Source organism: Typopeltis vanoorti, chromosome 9 (assembly GCF_054136105.1).
Source record: "Typopeltis vanoorti isolate ZY-2024b chromosome 9, IOZ_Tvanoo_1.0, whole genome shotgun sequence".
Lineage (NCBI taxonomy): Eukaryota > Metazoa > Arthropoda > Arachnida > Uropygi > Thelyphonidae > Typopeltis > Typopeltis vanoorti.
The window spans coordinates 10,361,967-10,382,048 of NC_143557.1; the positions used below are offsets into that span (position 1 = coordinate 10,361,967).

The 20,082-nt window shown below is 35.0% G+C and overlaps 1 protein-coding gene across 4 annotated transcripts in view; it reads left to right on the forward strand.

Moving 5' to 3' along the window:
* LOC150102880 (uncharacterized) overlaps positions 1-20,082 on the forward strand; it is a 539,029-nt gene that overhangs the window by 338,044 nt on the left and 180,903 nt on the right. For all 4 annotated transcript variants that reach the window (XM_090397682.1, XM_090397680.1, XM_090397684.1 and 1 more), the window contains exon 12: positions 5,971-6,248. In XM_090397682.1, coding sequence (XP_090253808.1) covers positions 5,971-6,248 — 278 coding nt within the window. The remainder of the gene's footprint in view (positions 1-5,970; positions 6,249-20,082) is intronic.

Genomic DNA, 20,082 nt, shown 5'->3' on the forward strand with positions numbered 1-20,082 from the left:
GAAACTTTAAAACTACTTGCTGACATCTTTCCTCAAGATATTATAAAACTATTCGATTTCGTTATACATTCTGGTTATTTCATATGTCAAAACAAATTTTATAGCCAAGTAGAAGGAACAGCCATGGGAAGTCCTCTTTCTCCAGCTTTAGCCAACTTTTATTTGGAACATTTAGAAAAAGTCCTCTTCACATCTAGTTTCCCTCTACCATCTTTTTGGGTAAGATATATAGATGACATATTTGCTATTTGGCCTCACAGTAAAAACACTTTATCTTCCTTTTTAAACAGTATTAATTCCTTACATCATCGCATAAAGTTTACTATGGAATTAGAAGAAAACAACCAGTTATCTTTTTTAGACGTTCTCCTCATCCGATCATCTTCAAATATTCTTACAACTACAGTATACAGGAAACCAACATTCACAGGTCGTTATATTCTGAAAGAATCAGCCCATCATCCATGTCATAAAACAGGAATTATAAAATGTCTCATCAAAAGAGCCAAAACTAATTGTTCTACTTTTGATTATCTACAGAAAGAACTTTCTACTATCCAGCAACACATGAAACTCAATGGCTTTTCTGAAAAAAGTATTCAACGTCTTCTTACATCTTATAATCCTCCACAAAACAACAAAGATTCAATACGTCGAGTACCTATTCCTTATATCTCCGGTATTTCAGAACCTATCGCAAGAATTTTAAAGAAATATGATTTAACAGCTACGTATTCTCCTATTAACAAATTGTCTTCTCAATTTCCTTCTCCTAAAGACAAACGCTCAACTTTATCTCTTCCTGGAGTTTATCAAATTCCTTGCAACTGTGATCTCTCTTACTTTGGACAGACTGGACGTTCTCTTGAAAAAAGAATCCAAGAACATCAATCATCCATTCTTCACAATAAACCTGAAAAGTCTGGTTTGGCTCAACACGGGATTGAAACTGACCACAGCATCCTTTGGTCCAAAACGCGCCTCTTACATAGATCCCGTTATAGGTTCGAACGTTTGTTCAAGGAAAGCGTGGAGGCCTTGCTCCATCATCCCAACCTGAATCGTAATGACTGCATATCTATATCAAAAATCTGGGAAAGCCTAATCAAGATTACTCATTAATTTTTTTTTTTTTTTTTTTTTTTTTTTTTTTTTTTTTTAATAGCAAATTCAATCATGTTTCTACTTCAAAATATTTCGTTTCATACTTAGTGATATAACATCACGCGGCATGTTCTAATTTCAACGATCTATTGTTAGTATTCTAGCTTGTATATTTTTTAAACTGTTCTTGTAATACCACCGACGATGGTCTGCTATTTCCAGACCGAAATATTTGGTTAAATAAATATCTTTCTTGTGATTACGTGATTATATCATTCATTCCTAAATAAATCCACTACAAGCATTACCACTGTCATTAAATTGAATAACTACTATAACGAATTTAATTTAGAACATGGAATTTCAGTATTTAAGCACAATGTTTAATGCCTAAATATGGAAATAGCATAAGTAATCCTGGTATAGTTGGAGCCGGTTGAATAAATTTATTTGAAATAAGAGTGAAATTAACCAAAACACTATGATGTGTTTTGGTTAGTGTTTTTAAGATGCTAAACCAGCAGTATATCAGACAATGAACGCCTTGATGTATCTATTCTCACATTGAAAACTCATTTATTTCATTTTAGTTATTATTGTTTATTTATTATTATTTTTTTAATGTGAATATCCCACCCATGAAAGGTGGTAAACTTTTACTACATTACTATTACTACTGTAGTCGGTATGAGGGTTAGACAATGTGCAAGACGAACATTAGTAGAATGGTGGTATCAGACCATATGATGAAATTAATCACCTATAGATATTCACAAGGTGTCAATGTTCATGATGGCATTAGAAATCACTGCTTGTTGGTTGGAAAATAGCTTGTGGCTCAGTCAGCTAGACTTGCAGCTACCTGTTCTCTTAATAAATCCTTTGAAGTGCTATAATATATTTCTTAATTTTCTTTGTGCAGAAATACAAAGAATTGGAATGTTACCTTATTTTATTATTACCTTATTTTATTACCTTATTTTATTACGAAAATCTCTGATTAGAAATCTATGTTCATGGACTGTGTTCAGTGCACAAATCTCTGACTTCTTTAGAAGTTTAAGTTTTGCATATTAAACAAACTTCTAAAGAAGTCATAGTAGGGAAAAAACTATGATTTAAATAAATATTTATTGTGAATATCCCATGCTGTTTCTTAAAAATACTGGGTGGCAACAACTGAAGCTGCATTTATCAGAATAAAATTCTCTTTTGTTTGTTTATCGCATAAGCATAAAAAGGATTTTTATTCATTTTCCTATTTGATATATCATTTAAAAGTGAGTTATAGAATGTATTGGCCTGGGAAGTTTTTTTTCACCTACAGAAGTAGCCTGTAGAAAACATTTTAAATTAAATCATTAATAGTTCAACTCATTGGCCTAGCAAGAGATTGGAGTATGCTCTTATCTGATAGGATGGGATGATTCATCCCTATAAATATATTAATAATTAAGAGTTTCGATTTTGTAAACTTCACAAAAATTACTTTCTGTATCATTATGTTGAATTTTTTCTTGACAATTATTCATAAGACTATTACACTTTTTTATAAAATCTTTATCAAGTAGCTTTATTTTTATCCTCCTACATGTTTCGCCAATCTGTTTCTATTGGCATCCTCAGGGAATGCAAATCAGTAAGCACAAAATGAAGGTTACAGACTAGGTTATAACCGATGGTTCTAAATCATACAAAAATTGGTATTGTGCGTGACAATGTGCGTGTCTCGTTAACGTGATTTATTCGTGATGACTCATGACATAATTGTTATGAAAGTTCATTTCTTTGATATTTAATGATCTGATAAAAGTTTTCCAAATTTCTGGTAAAATTAGACCTTGATTCTTGTTTAGGTTTTCAGTTTTACGGACGACTGTAGCTGCTTCTTTAAAGGTTCTTGAATGGTAGTTATCTTCTATGTGTGTGGCATAAGGCTCTTATCCCACTCAATGTGATGGTTAGTAGAGGCAAAGTGGCATGAAAGGCCTGAAATGTCTTGTCTGTTATTTCTGACATATCCTATGTGTTCTTTCTTTCTCGTTTCAAAGCTTCTAGATGTCTGACCTACGTAACTAATACCACATGAGCAAGGAATATTATATACTCCAGAGTATTTGTAGAATGGGTGAGGATCTTTCGGTGATCTTAAAAATTTCCGAATAGTATTGATTGGTTTGAATGCCACTCTGATCTTGTATGGTTTTAAAAGGTTAGCTAATTTTTTGGAAAGGTTGTTGACAAAAGGAATTGTAATTGTACTGATGTATTGGACGTCATCACGTTGTCGATGTGGTATATCAGTAAATAGAATCTTGTTATAGAGTCTTTTAGGATAACCATTTAAAGAAAGTTCTCTGGATATTGTGGTTAATTCCGTTAGTAGGTCATCCTTGTCTGTCGTATACTGTATAGCTTTTTTCTTGAGACTATGGATAATGCTAAGTTTCTGAGCTATGTGATGAGCTGAGTTGAAATGGAGGTAACGTCCAGTATTTGTAGGTTTTCTGTATACAGATAGGTTGATACTATTATTGGATTGTTTCTTTATTAAAATGTCATGGCAGTTTTTTATCTTTTTCCATTTCTAATGTGAATTTGATGGTATTGTGGAAACTATTGATTTGGTTGAGGTAATTCATTAGTTCTTCTTTTGTATGATCCCAAATGATAAAGATGTCATCTACATATCTGTACCAAATTTTCGGTTTTGGAAAGATCTGGGTTAAGATTTTTTTCTCTAGATCTTCCATGAATAAGTCAGCACAAGGAGGTGAGAGGGGACTACCCATAGCTAATCCAGTGAGTTGTTTGTAGATCATTTCTTGCCAAATGAAATAGTTAGAAGTTAAACAGTGATTGAACAAAGTAGTGATGTTTCTTGGGAACAATTTGTCTAAGATGTTGATGACTTCAACCACTGGAATGTTAGTAAACAGAGATGTGATGTCCAGGCTTGCTAGTATATCCTCTTCAAAAATAGGGATGTTTTTTATTTTATCTATAAAATGTTTTGAGTTTTTAATATAAGTATCCGAGACATGAATGTGTTGTTGTAAAATCTTCGCAAGATACTTGGATAGTTGGTAAGTGGGAGAATAGATTCCATCAACTATTGGACGTAATGGTATACCTTCTTTGTGAATTTTTGGAAGGCCATACAATCTAGGAGTAAGTGGGTGCATAGATTTTAATTTTTTTATAATTTCTATAGGCAATTATTCATTCCACGTAATAATTCATTGGTGTCATTATGATTTTTAGTGGTAGGATCTCTACTGAGAACTTCATATACAGACCTGTCAGATAATAGATTTTTAATTTTTTCTTTATAATCTGAAGTATTTAATATAACTGTATTATTACCTTTGTCGGCTTTGAGTATGATGATATCTTTATTATTCCTTAATTTGAGAAGCGTTCTTCTTTCCATTTGGTTAGAGTTGGTGTTAGGAGATCTTGACTGAGCTGAAAGGATTATGCTGCTTTTTAATCGCAAGTCATTAGCTGTTGGAGCTGGTAGTAATGAGAAGGCTTTTTCTAAGTTGCAGATGAACTCTATTTTAGGAAAGACAGTGGGTTTTAAAGCAAAGTTGAAACCTTTTTTGAGGATAGAGATCTCAGGTTTACTTAAAACGTGTTTAGATAGGTTAATTATCACTTGCTTATCTGGTAGAGAAGGTTTGCAGTTGTTATGATTATCATACAGTAAATTGAATTTATCAATTTGTGTCTTTTTGCTGTGATTAAATGTTTTGGTAAAACTGTGGTTAATCATATTGTCTAATAGTTGCCATGTCTCAGTGTCAAGATTATTAGAGATATCTGTGAATAAATTATAGCACTGTGAGTCTATTTTGCTAACACAAAGACAAGGATGACCTACTAACGGAATTAACCACAATATCCAGAGAACTTTCTTTAAATGGTTACCCTAAAAGACTCTATAACAAGATTCTATTTACTGATATACCACATCGACAACGTGATGACGTCCAATACATCAGTACAATTACAATTCCTTTTGTCAACAACCTTTCCAAAAAATTAGCTAACCTTTTAAAACCATACAAGATCAGAGTGGCATTTAAACCAATCAATACTATTCGGAAATTTTTAAGATCACCGAAAGATCCTCACCCATTCTACAAATACTCTGGAGTATATAATATTCCTTGCTCATGTGGTATTAGTTACGTAGGTCAGACATCTAGAAGCTTCGAAACGAGAAAGAAAGAACACATAGGATATGTCAGAAATAACAGACAAGACATTTCAGGCCTTTCATGCCACTTTGCCTCTACTAACCATCACACTGAGTGGGATAAGAGCCTTATGCCATACATAGAAGATAACTACCATTCAAGAACCTTTAAAGAAGCAGCTACAGTCGTCCGTAAAACTGAAAACCTAAACAAGAATCAAGGTCTAATTTTACCAGAAATTTGGAAAACTTTTATCAGATCATTAAATATCAAAGAAATGAACTTTCATAACAATTATGTCATGAGTCATCACGAATAAATCACGTTAACGAGACACGCACATTGTCACGCACAATACCAATTTTTGTATGATCGGTTATACAAAATCATCGATTTTGTAACATCGGTTATAACCTAGTCTGTAACCTTCATTTTGTGCTTACTGATTTGTATTCCCTGAGGATGCCAATAGAAACAGATTGGCGAAACATGTAGGAGGATAAAAATAAAGCTATTTGATAAAGATTTTATAAAAAAGTGTAATAGTCTTACTTTCTGTATCCTTTGTATTTATTATATTACAGCTGAGTGCTAACAATTATTTCAATATCGCTAACTTATAAGCTGATGAAAGGTATTTTCTGTGAACATTGTTATTTAGGTCGAAGTTAAAACTTAAAGAGCAACAGTGGCATCAGCAGCAAGCACATATGCAGCATGCATTAATTACAGCTCATTCAGTGTCTTCAGCAGCATCATCTCAAATTCTACCTCATAGCTCTGAACCATCTTCTCAGATTCCACTTTTATTAGATGCTGCAAGTTCTAAGTCTACAGGCATTGACAGTAATGCACTTCTGAGGTTACAACAACATTTACAACAGAAAGTTGTTCAGCAGCAACAATTAATGCTCCATTTTCAGCCAAAAAATGAACAAGGTAAAAAATATTTATATGCTTATTTTACTGATAAGTTTATTTAAAATCATAAAATTTAACTGTTTCATAGTGAATATTAAATACAGATGCACCTTCTAACTAGAGGGCATCATTGATACCAACTGAACTGATCCATAGCTCAGTTGGTACCAATGCCCTTTGGTTAGAAACACCTGGAGTTGAATCCCATCTAGGAAATGAACCTTTATCAGGGCTTTACAAGTGAAGATGGATCAGCTCGTGTCTCATATGAAGATTTCAGGTTTCCTTCCTGGAAACTCAGATTTTTCATCCCATAAAACAGGCAAACTGGCCAGAAAAAAAACACATTCAATTCACAGGCATGGCAGACAATGCAGTTAGGGTTAATCACCCTATCATAAGCAGTAAGTGGGTTTCTAAGAAGCCAGCTTGCTTCTGATAAACCATTAAGCCCCCCCCCCCCCAAAAAAAAAGAGGAGAAATACCTAAAGCCAGATTAATAAATGATTATTGAAACACAGAAGTAGTAATTTAGCTTACATACCCTTATCTGTTTTCCTTAGAATGAAACTCTGCTCCTTGTTAAGTTGTTTATAGAATTCCTCTATTGCACATTTTCTTATCAAAGCTGGTATACATACATTCACAAGAAAGAGGAATATAAGTAATATATAAAATAATGGAAATAGCAAGCTTACTGATCATGCATTGAGCTCTTTGCCATGCAATAAAATTGAGAAAAATATCACTTTAACAAATATATAAAAAATGGGAAGAATTTTCTGGGAAATGCATATATCATATGAAACATCTCAATCTGGACTACCGTATTTTTCGGACGATAAGATGCAACCCAAATTTATGAGTCGTTTTTAGAAAAAAATATTTTATTATATAAAGATATTTACAAATTCTTTCTTAATTTTTATTTATTGTTACAATCATTTGTATTAGCAATATTCAGTTCATCTTCACTCTCGGTACTATCACTCGTCTCGTTAACGTCACCGTTTGTATTACTTTCGTCTGAACTGTCGTTGTCACTCCCTTCAAAAACTGCATCATCTTTGGTACCATCCATCGCATTACTTATCCTGCATTTCTTAAATGACTTTATAATCGTCTCTTCTTTCACAGCTTCCCATGAATTTTTCACCCAAGTACATACTTCTGAAATGTTTGGCTGTTTCATACGTCCTTTTGCTGTAACATCGTGATTTGGCTTTGCCATCCATTTGTTCCACTCTTCCTGCATAAAATTTTTGAATGGTTTATTAATAGATCCATCCAAGGGTTGTAATTGACTTGTAAGGCTTCCAGGAATGACAGCTAATTCTGTATTCATTTCTTTTACAAGCTTCTTGGTTGATTCTGTTTTATGCACTCTGAATTGATCCCACACTAACATCGCAGGCTTTTTAAACAACGTACTTGGACGTTTGCCTATATCTTTTGTATCCATAATTTCATTCCTGTTTCGTCCATCCAGCCTTGATCAACGTGGATAATAATGCCACGAGGAATTTCATCTCTCAGTAACGTTTTTCTCTTGAAGATTAACATGGGGGTTGTTTTGTTCCATCCACACAATAAGCTAAAATTACAGTGTAGTGAGTTTTTTCGTGACCTGTTGTTTTGATCACTATTGATTTGGTGCCTTTTGAATCTACTGTCCGATTTGAAGGAACATCAAAAGTTAGAGGCACTCCATCCATGTTCACAATTCAATTAAGCTCAAAGTTAAATTTCCTTCTCGCTGATATGACAAATGTATGGAATTCTACAATTTTAGCTTCATAGTCAGCCAGCATTTTTTGGGCTAGAGTGGTTTTTTTATGCATGCATAACCTGTGTCTTTTCATAAATCTAAAGCACCAAGACGGTGATTTGGTAAAATCTAATATTCCATTTGCAGATTCCCATCATTTCGTAGAAACAGATATTCCCATGTTTCGATGATTTGTTACCCAATTTTTCATATGTATTTCTAATTCTGGCCATTTTTCTAGGTGCGAATGGAATGTTTTCTTGTGTTTACATAGCAGTTTTAATTGTTCCTCTTGTTTTCTCCACTCACGAACCTTTTTTTTGTTGGTGGTGGACCAAAATGTCTTTCTGTTGCTCTGTTTCCATATTGTTTTGCATAATTTATCACATTTAATTTATAAGTCACGTTATATAAAAGTCTTTTTTGTTTTACAGTTATTTTTACTAATTTTAAGATAAAAATTTTAACGACTTATAAAAAATAATTCAAATGAACCGTACAGAAGCACATATGTTTACACACTAATGACTATTGACGCTCTAAATCAGTGATTCACCCACATGCAGTGAGATAACTTAGGTACCTACCTTCAGTGGCGTACTTACTAATTTTATTAACATGTTGCGGCAGTAATTGAACTTTGCTAACAGCTTCGTAACAGTGTAAAGATTCGTATTTTAATGTTACCTTAAGACGCACCGCAATTTTAAGTCGATTTTTCTATGTAAAAAGGTGCGTCTTATGGTCCAAAAAATACAGTAATTTAGAGGGTAGGAGATTAGTGATAAAGTAAATTTACTCATGTAGTAATGTTCAAATAATTCCCCCACATTACTTTACCCCCAATTTCCCAAAATCCCCTTCCTTTAACAGCTTAACAGCAGATGAATGCATATCGCCGTGATAAGGAGACAGAAAACAACATCCAAAAAAGGTATGTCCAAATTTTCCTCCTATATTATTTTTCATATGTCAGTTTTATGACACTTCAGCAATGCCCTAAAATTCGAGTAAAGAGCCAATGACATTGTAAAACAAGGGCACTCCTAAACGAAAGCAGGCTATATTAACCATTAAAATAATATCAGGAAATTGATGGTGATAAATATCTTGTGCCACCTGGACTGTGATGAGGTCTATAAATAAATAACATTTATTTATAGACCTCTGTAAATAATTCTGTATATTAAAGTGATAAATAAAAGAAGAAAAGTGGAAGGTTGTATGCACAATAATATATTTCAGGAACTTTTTATACATCATGTAAATTTAGAATGTAATTCTAATTTCTTATGATTGTCTAATTATCATTAGCAATAATAAGAAAAGGAAAACAATTTCAAGATGCGTCCTCTAGTTACTTATCATGTTCACATTAACAAAAATAAATAAATAAAATAAAATCTATGTTTGCACGAAGGCTGCTATGTTGACAACCTGTAAGGAACTGAAAATCTCTCCTATTACTATAATGCATTTTAATATTTCTGTAAATTCTTTCCCAACACCTTTAACTAATAACTATTACTTTTCAGGAAATAACATCATATACTTAAATATTAATTATAATAGCTTTAATTAATACTTTCCTATATTAAGGCAACATTACATTGCCATCATCAGAGATGATAAAAACAATATGTGCATGCAGGCACTAACACTGGACAAATGAGGCTGAAGAAGAGCGATCAAAGTTGGGCCTCGAGTCCTAAACTGCACCCCCCTAGTGGACTATGGATGGTTTAGGCTGAGGATGAGTGCTTTCCAAATTTGGGGCAGTCTCATCCACCCAAATTTGTTGAGATTTGGAAAGTTTTTCAGGGCTGAAGCAGATTCGAGGAATGACCTCTTATATTTGTATTTGCTGTGATGTAATAATTGCTAATTGCTGTGTGTGCATGCTTGCACATGCACCACTAGTCTCATGAAAATATGTGTGTGGCAATTATTTTTTTGTTGATGGATGAGTGATATTAGTTTTAGGTATCAGGAAAGGATTTAAAGAAATAATATAAAATACAGTATTAACATAGAGTAAAAGCAAGGGAGATTTGAAAATTACTAACACATTTTAGAGACCCATCTGTAAATTATGTGATGTAATGTAATGTAATAATGTAACAGCTGTGATGTAATAATTGCTAATTGCTGTGTGTGCATGCTTGCACATACACCACTAGTCTCATGAAAATATATGTGTGGCAATTATTTTTTTGCTGATGGATGAGTGATATTAGTTTTAGGTATCAGGAAAGGATTTAAAGAAATAATATAAATTACAGTATTAACATGGAGTAAAAGCAAGGGAGATTTAAAAATAACTAACACATTTTAGAGACCCATCGGTAACAAAATCTGGAGCTTATTGACTCAGCCAGCAAAGCATGCAGTTATGTTGCATGCATGGATAGAAAAATAAAAATGTCATACTTAGGGATCCCAGATACATTGGAAAAAAATACGGGATATTTATGACCGAGGGTGAAAGTTTAGTATGCACATCCATCACATATGCCAGTCTTACAAAATGATTCTAACTGTCCAAGTGTGTGCATGATAAGGTTTACTATGCACACACTTTACTAAGTATAAGTAAACAAATAGTATAATCAATCCAATTGTTAGGCTGCATATTTTCATTAAGCCACTTTAAGTTGCCTTCAAATGGTTTCTTACTTACTTTTATAGCAGTGGCGGCCGGTGAAAATTTTCAGTGTGGGTGCTGCATATACAAAAAAAAAAAAAAAACTTTTTTTCTTAATCAGTAACGAATTTATTAATAAATAAATTTACATATTAAAAAATTGCTTTATTAAAAATATTCCATCCTCACCACGAACAAACACCAATAATAAAAGTTTTGTATCAATAGCAATGACAAGCGCAAATGAATATTGGCGTTAGATCTTAGGGCATTTGTTTCGTGTAACGATAATTGAAAAAATATAATTATTTTCATATTTTCAACAGTGATGCTCGTCATAATTCAGCCTTGTATTTATAACAAATAAATAATTATATATTATTTTAACAAAATAAAATAAGATTTACAAAAAATAGTTCACCACGAACATGCACCAATAACAAACGTTTCATATCTCACAGAAATAACGTGCGCAAGCATGACAAGTGCAAATGAATATCAGCGTTAGATCGAATTGCATTTGTTTCGTGTAATGATAATTTGAAAAATATAATTCTTTTCATATTTTCAACAGTGACACTCATCATAATTCAGCCTTGTATCTATAATAAATAAATAATCATATGTTATTTTAACAAAATAAAATAAGATTTACAAAAAATAGTTCACCACGAGCGCACACCAATAATAAATGTTTCATTCTCACAGAAATAACATGCATAAGCATATGATAGACTGCCCAAGCGGCATTATATCTAATGACGTAGCGTGCAATGACAAGCGCAAACAAATATTGGCGTTAGATCGCAGTGCATTTGTTTCGTAATCTAGAGCATTAATCGAATAATTCCAATTATTAACTATTCAATCAATGTCAAAACATAAGCTGTAACCTTTAACATGTTTATTGCACTTATATAATGTTGTAAGCATTGTTATTATTTATAAACACAGACAATTTAATTTTTTCATTTTTTCCTTGGGGGGTGCTACAGTGTCGTAGTGCTTATGTACAAGCCGCCACTGTTTTATAGATACAAAATGGATTGTTAATACAGTAATGCTCTCCTCAACTGACAATATTCTTATTGATCAATCAGTCTTGCTCACTCTTGCAATACTTTTCTGAAGAATGAATTTCACTTAACAATTGTTTGTTTTTAAGAATCATGTCATGAAAAGCTACACAATCCTCATTGAAGAATGATTTTACAATAAACATACATTTTGGAAAATTATGGAGACAACTACCGTGTTTGAGTAAAACTTTAGTTTAATATAAACCAAAATCAACACTCGACGTTTCGATCTTTATATCAAGATCATCTTCCGGAGCATATACACTATATATACAGAGAAACAAGCTGCACTACAATCTACATGGTTTGCTAAAGTTACTGACCAACCATTACAACAATTATTGGCCTGACCTCTGGTGAAAAAAAAAAAAAAAAAACTTGGCTACATCAACGCTAGAGTCCTATTATTATTATCATCTGTTGGTTGCAAAATTACATTGGGCTGGAGAGCAACATGTTTATATATATATTAAAAACATGATTATACATATAAATTTCAACCAATCGGTATGGAATGGTTTCCAATGCTAGCTGAAGGTTGCTTAAGGTCCTAAAGTATGCTGGGTACTAAGTATTAAGTAGGCTGAATATGTCCCATCCAGATTCTTGGAATTTTCATGCCGCCATTATTGTTGATATTAGGGTGGTTAAGCAGAATTTCGCAGGCTTCTTTAAATTTTCTTTCATACCAGGTTTTTGCATGGTGTAGAGAGCGGATATTTTTCCAATCAATTTGGTGTAAGGTGTTCAGAGGCCTGCTTCACCAAAATTGTTATATTTAATGTGTCTTTTGTGTTCTTTTTTCCATATAGGGATTGTACATCCAGTTTCACCAATATAAAGTAAGTTACAGGTGCAGTAGATGCAGTCAACTCCAGGATGTGCCAATGGGAGGAGTTGCATATGTTTTTTAATTTTGTAGGTGATTTAAAGGTGGCATTGAGATTATAATGGTGTAGGATTCTGTTGATTTTTTCTGATAACCCTTTAAGTATGTGATGGCTATGGTTTTACTGTAATCAATTCTTTTTTGATGAAGTTTTATGAAGGATTTTATTAATAGTATTTTTGTTGTAGCCATTATTTATAAATGTGTTGTTAATAATTTTTAATTCTTGTTTAAGAGTTTGCTGATTAGAGCAAATTGTTGTAGCTCTGTTTTTAAGGGTGTTAATGACTCCATATTTATGTGATGGGTGGCGGTATGATTTAGCATGTATGTATGTATTGGACAGTATGTGTCAGTTTGCATTAGACTGTGAAGGATAGATTGCCTGAAGGAAGACATGTGACCAGTGTATCCAGGAATGGGAGTGACACATACTGGCTAATGCATACATTCTTCTGCAGCAAGATTCTTTTCCACTTCCCCCATCTCTTTCTTGGTAAAGAAATCACTAACTTTTGCACTTGTACTAGCTCAAGATGCAGATTTATATCTTTTTGTAACAATGTGCTGGGTAATGTCGGACTTTCCGCCATGCTCGACGCTAAACATGCAACCACAAACCATACACTCCACTTTATCCCTCTTGCCCAATTTAGTAGATTTTTTTTAAAAATGGAAATTGAGTTTTTAAAGCATCTGTATAATCACACTTCCTTTTCGGCATTTTCAACGTTCAACAAGGCCACAGGAGAATTGAAAAACCATATATTTTAACAGCAGCCATACAGTAATTAATGCTCTCAAAGCACCAACCTGTTTCTCTTGGAGCAAGCTTCTAAAATGGTGTGGGACAAGTGGACCGTTCTGTGCTGTTTAAAGCTGAACCAATATCACAGCACACTCCGAAATGTCAATGCACATGCACACTGTTCTAACGAACTTATCATTGTTGCAGTGTTGCCATCACTCGCCTTGAGTAAATAACAACACGACTACAGTTCCCTGTAATGACAGAGAGTGATGTTTGTAATAGAATAGAAATTGTAACTTATCAATTTTGTTATTCAGTCTTGAACTCTAAAATACAGGACAAAAAAATCTGTCACAAAGAGTTTTCTCAGGACAACGGGACGCATTAGCCAAAAACGGGATGATCCCGTATTTTACAGGATATATGGGATCCCTAGTCATACTAGACTCAGGAAGTTAAAAGATATAGTCTTAAATAAAAAGAAATCATATAGAAAGTTCCTTTGAAGTGTGCCCTTAGATAATATAGTGAAATATATCAAATGCTTAACAACAGTCATGCAAAAACTTTGGGATAACTATATAAGTTAAGTAACACAGAGGCGAAACTTTTTTGGTGACTATTAAAAACTTGAAAAATGGAGAAAGGGATACTGTAGCAAATAGAAGATAAAAGTTGACTGAAGCCAAGGCTATCCTGGAAGTCTGGAGTGGTCTGTTAAAATTATTGAATGAAGTAAGCAGTGACAGAATAGTGGTATAAAATATCTTGGAGGAATGTAGGCTTGAGTATTGGAAGTTAAAAAAAAAAAAAAAAAGAAAGAAAGAAGCAAACTGTCAGCAGTGCTCAACTAAGAGTCACCATTATCATTGTCAGCCATTGTCTCTTATTATTATTATTATTATTATTATTACCCCAAGACCTCATGGAATCAAAGACTCATCTGGGAGGTCCTTTTATCATACATACACATCTCATCATACTGTGTCTTAAAAACACACTAAATCTCCTTGCAGACACCACACTCTCAGGCAAGGCATTCCGATCATTCACAACTCTGCATGAAAAAAACCTGCCTCTCACTCCCCTACTCACACCCTCTTTATACAGTTTCCAGGGATGATCTCTGGTTCTCTCCTGATCTCCCACTATTCTCTGTAGAACTTCTCCACCACTGATCTTATAACAACCCCTTACCAACTTGTAGGTCTCTATCATATCTCCTCTCTTCCTCCTCTCCACCAGACTCTGCAAATTACATCTTCTCAATCTTTCCTCATACTCAACATTCCAGAGGTCAGAAACTACCTTAGTCAGTCGCTTTTGGACCCTTTCCAACATCTCTTCATCCTTCTGAAAACCCAGTGACCAAATCTGGGCACAATAGTCCATGTGTGGCCTAATCAAAGCCTTATACAATGAAACAAGAATCTCCCTACTTCTACACATCAGTGTCCTCCTCCTCATTCTCAGAAGCCTTTGTGTTGTCTTCACAATTTTGACAATGCGTACCCTAAATTTTAGATCCTTATCCACTATCACCCCCAGATATCTTATTTCCTCTAAGTCCAACAATATATTCTCACCAAGCATAAATTCTGCATCCCATCTTTGTTTTCCAAATTTTAAAACCTTACATTTTGCAACATTGAACTCGCATCTCCATTTCCGTGCCCAATCACTCAATTTATTCAAGTCTTCTTGCAATGCCACAACATCTTCACTACTCTTTATGGTTCGTCCCCACTTTGTATCATCTGCAAACAACTGAATATCTCCATCCAAATCTTCGCCAATATCATAATGGTGAAGTAATGGTGCTAAAACAGACCCCTGAGGCATTCCACTAGTGACTTTCCTTTTCCTGGATATCATGCACCCATACACAACTTGTTGATACCTATCAGATAGCCAGTCTCCATTCCAATGCACTGATGTAATATCCAACCCCATCTGCTCTAGTTTGACTGTCAACTTATCATGAGGTACTCTATCAAAAGCCTTTGCAAAATCCAAGTATGTTACTGTATATCCTTCTTCTCTGTCCAAGGAAGCAGTCACTTTATTGTAATAAGTAGATTACTAAAACATGACTTCCCTTTAGCAAATCCATGCTGTCCATCAAAGATAATACCATTGTTTTCAACCCAACTCTGGATTCTAGTTCTCACAAGCTTCTCCAACAACTTAACCACAACACCTGACACAGAGATAGGCCTATAGTTTGATGCTTGAGTTCTATCCTCTTTTTTATGAAGTGGCACAATCTTGCCCTCCCACTCCTTAAGAACTTGACCAAGTGCAAGACTCGCATTAAAAAAATATGTCAAGGCAGGTGTCAACTCATTCACACATTCCTTCAGAATAAGCGGTGATATATTATCAAGTCCCACAGCCTTATTTACATCTAGTTTACTCAACTCCCCAAACACCTCTTGCTCACTTACAGTCAGTCTCTCCTCCCAATCATCAACTGCTCTCAATCTCTCCATGAAGCCACATTCACAAGATTGAAAGATCTTTATGAACTGCTCATTAAGTATCTCCACCACACATTATTCAACAGCTGTCTTTATACCATTTTCTCCAATCATTCTTTCTTTTGCTGGCTATATATCGAAAGAACTCCCTCGGATTATATTTGGCTTCATTAGCTAACTGCTGTTCATACCTCTCTTTAGCTACTCTCACCAACCAAGTCACCCTCCTTGCCTCGTCTTTATAGACCTCATGAAATTGGTTATTTCCACTTCTCTTATGCTGCCTCCACAATGCCATTTTTCTCTGTATCGCATGCTTAATCTCTTTATTCATCCATCTCGCACCTACCTTATTTAATCTTTTCACCCTTGGAATATATTTAGACATTGCATCTACCGGATAGTTTTTGAAAATCCCCCAAGCTGCATTGATCTCTTTTCCAGCTAACTCCTCATTTCACGCTACACCCGCAAGGTGTCTCCTGAGCTCTTCATAATCACCCCCCCCCCTTGTAGTTCCACATATACCCTTTTCTCACAGGGGGCCTCACATCGCTGGCAACCACTCAGGTAATCACCTCGTGGTCACTCTCACCAATTGGTGGATGATTTGACACCTCATTTACAATTACCTCCTCTGATGAGATGACCAAATCCAAGATCCTTAATCCTCGTGTGCCCTCTGTTACATACTGTCTGAGGTAGTTATCCCTCAAAAACTCAAGAAATTCATTTTCTTTACTTCCAGTTGCTATCTCATCATTCCAGTCTATATTGCCATAATTAAAATCGCCCATTATGAGCACCCTTTTCTTATTTGCTTGGCTAATTTGATTATGCATTTCATTATCATCACCATCCACATTACCTGGTCTATAACAACATCCAACCAAGTATTTGATTCCATTCACCTCTATCTCACACCATACTGCCTCAAAACCACTGGCACTATTTCCATGAAAGAGTTATGCTCATACAAAGTAGATACTTGCATCTCTACTTTGTATGGGCATAACTCTTTCTCTATCATCAATAGCATTCCCCCCTCCCTTTTTTACCCCTTGAAACACATCATACCCTTCCATCTCTATTCCTGTCAGGATGTCATCCTCTTCCAACCATGTCTCACTTATTCAGACAATCTTTGGGTGAACAGACGCAATTAGTGCAACCATTTCATCTGCCTTGTTTCTTATATTTCTAGAATTTGTATACAAACACAACAGCTCATTTCTGGATCTATAGCTAGTTCCACTGATTGCACTCACTCAATGTGATCTCTCCATGCTAGACTGGGGCCATTTCCCTTTCTGCTTCTTCATTTTAGAACCCTTTTCAATTCTGTTTCCTCTTGATCCCTGGTCATCCCATTCCTTTCCTTCCTACACATGCTCTCACCTCCTCTTGGAGCATCCACCTCTCTCACGCTGTGTACCCCTGTCCACCCTGAGCCTCCCCGTTTCCATGCTCCTATTGCACACCCATTCTCTCATTTCTATACTCATACCACTCACTTCCACATTCATATCCACTTCTTCAATCTCTCCTGTCTTACTGTCCTGCTCTTCCACATCACTCCCCCTCTCGATCTGATTCATTCTCTCTATTCACTTCTCTACCTTCCAGCAGCAGCCTCTCCAAGCGACTCACACCATAACCGCTCAAATGCAGTCCATCGCACCCATACAACTCACTTTGGGTCCTGATATACATTCTGACACGCTCTTTATCCTCTCTCAAATCATTTGTACCAATTATTACTATTAACTCTTTTGCTTGCTCCCACCTCATATCCAATGCCTCAATCACTCTACTCATTTTGCTGCCTGGAAAACATACCGTGTGCATTCTATCCTCTATCACACCTTTAATAATAGAGTCGCCATACAATGCCACTCGCTCATCTTTCATTAACTCTTTCATGCCATCATGATTTATTTTAATAGTTTTGGCCTGAATTCTCTTAATTTCATTCCGCATCCATTTCATTTCTTGCCTCATCCGATCCAATTCAACTTCCGAATCTCATGACACATTCTCTCTATCATTCAATCTTTCTAACTTTCTAACTCTCGACCCACTCTTCTCACTTTCACTCTCATTCATCCTTCTTTGTTTCCATAGTTTCTGTCCAACTTTCGCTGTCATTTTTCTCACTTTCACTCTTATTTATCTTTGTTTCTGTACTTTCGGTCTAACATGCATCCAACTTTCGCTATCATTCTTCTCACTTTCACTCTCATTCATCTTTCTTTGTTTCCGTACTTTCAGTCCAACATGCATCCAACTTTCGCCATCATTCATTCTTTCAATTTCTGCATCACAGCATTTCTAGTTTCATTCGTTCTCTCAATTTCCTTTCCTTTTGCCACTCTCACCTCACTTTTGTCCCTTTTGACATCCGTTACGGTTTTCAAATCGCTCTTTTTCTTTTTTACTGATTTTTTAACTTTTTTTTCGCCTCTCTTTCAAACGTGCACTCATGTTCACCGCGTGCACTCATGTTCACAATTTCATATTTGCATTCATCAATTCCTCATTCAGGTCACGCTTCGCACACACCCTTCTTCCATCCGCGCTAAACATCCACAAATCATTTATGTGATTGAAAGAATACATATAACAGACCTCACACTCAACAAAATGACTGAAATCTAAATTAAAATCATGGAATGACAATGCCGCCGCCATTTTTTTTTTTTTCCCTGCAGGTTACTAGGTCTAATAATAACGATTTTGTAATTTAACATAATTAAGTTAAGAGCAGCTGTAAACGTTCTTACTCAAACAATTGTGCATATATACTTAATTATTCCTAGAATAATTTATCTCAATCAGGAGCTCCTCTTAGAAACTTTGACAGTGCTTGGCTCACTAGTGCCACCCGTCTATCCACCAGTGAATAAAATCCTTTCCAAGATGACCAGTGTATGATGGCCCAAGATGGTCCCATAGTGGTAGTTTTTCCTCTTGTGGAATCCAATCCAGTATTTCTTTGGTCTGTGATTCTTCTTGTTTTGAAGTAGTATGTCCAGCCATTGCCACTTCAGATGTTTCACTCTTTCTATAATGTCAAAGATTTTGGGTTAATTTCTGATGAAGCGTAGTTCTAATTTTTTATTATATATATATATATTTTTAATTACTCCCACATACAATGGGCCAATAGCAAATAAATGCTATGGTCAGGAGCACAGTAATCTGGTATATTCTTCTTATAGTGCTGGAGGCTGTTCCACAGAATTGAGGTGGATGGAATGAAAGCTAACTGGGAGTAGCAGGTACAGTAAGTATGCAGCTCAGCTGTAAAGGAGTGTTGAGCAGCTATTGCTCAAGTTCTTATAAATCTGGCAGAAATGGGATGCATAATGGATGCTAATTCTCCTGAAGAATTGTCATGGAAATATCTGTAGAAGAAACACAATGCAGAAACTGATCTTCTATGAAAAAGAGGCTGAAAAGAGAATCTGTAAGAGATGCCATTAATCAATGAAACTGCCCTTTTCTGAACACTATGAAGAATTTTTAGAAAGGTGTACCTCAAACATAAGAGCAGTATTCCAAGTTTAGCTATATCTGGAATGTATACAATTTAAGTAACTCTTCAGCATCCTCAGCAGAAAAAAAGCTGATGATGCTATAGAATTGATACGATTATGCCAGGAAAGGTTTGCAGTAAGAGTCAGTGCAAGAAATCTTGAAGATTCCATATGATCTTGAAGATTGAGATGTTTTGGCACTGCAAGGCTTATATGACATGTGGAGAGTGCTATCATCAGCAAAACTATGAATGGGGTTTGCAGTTAATGAAAGCAGGAAATTTATGTAAATCAAGAAGAGTATGAGTGAAATAACAAAGCCCTGAGAGACACCAGCATTAACAGGAAAATCTGAAGACAGAATGTGGTTGATGAGCTCTTGCATAACCTGAATAGAATTCTGCAATAGGGACAGATGGAATATCATCACATATGCTAAAGGAATGTTCAGTCAAATTGGCTACACCTTTAACATGTTTGTATAACTTAAGTCTCAGATACAGAAAGATACTATAGGAATGGAAAGAATAGATGCGAGTTCTGTTGTACAAGAATGGTGCAAAAACCATATTACCAACTTATCACTACTTCTGTAATGGTGGTGAACATTTTAGAGAAGTAATTGCATACAGAAATATGCAGATTGCTGTAACACCATCTTCCTTTAGCAAACATGCTGTGTGGCAGCAATTTGCTCACATT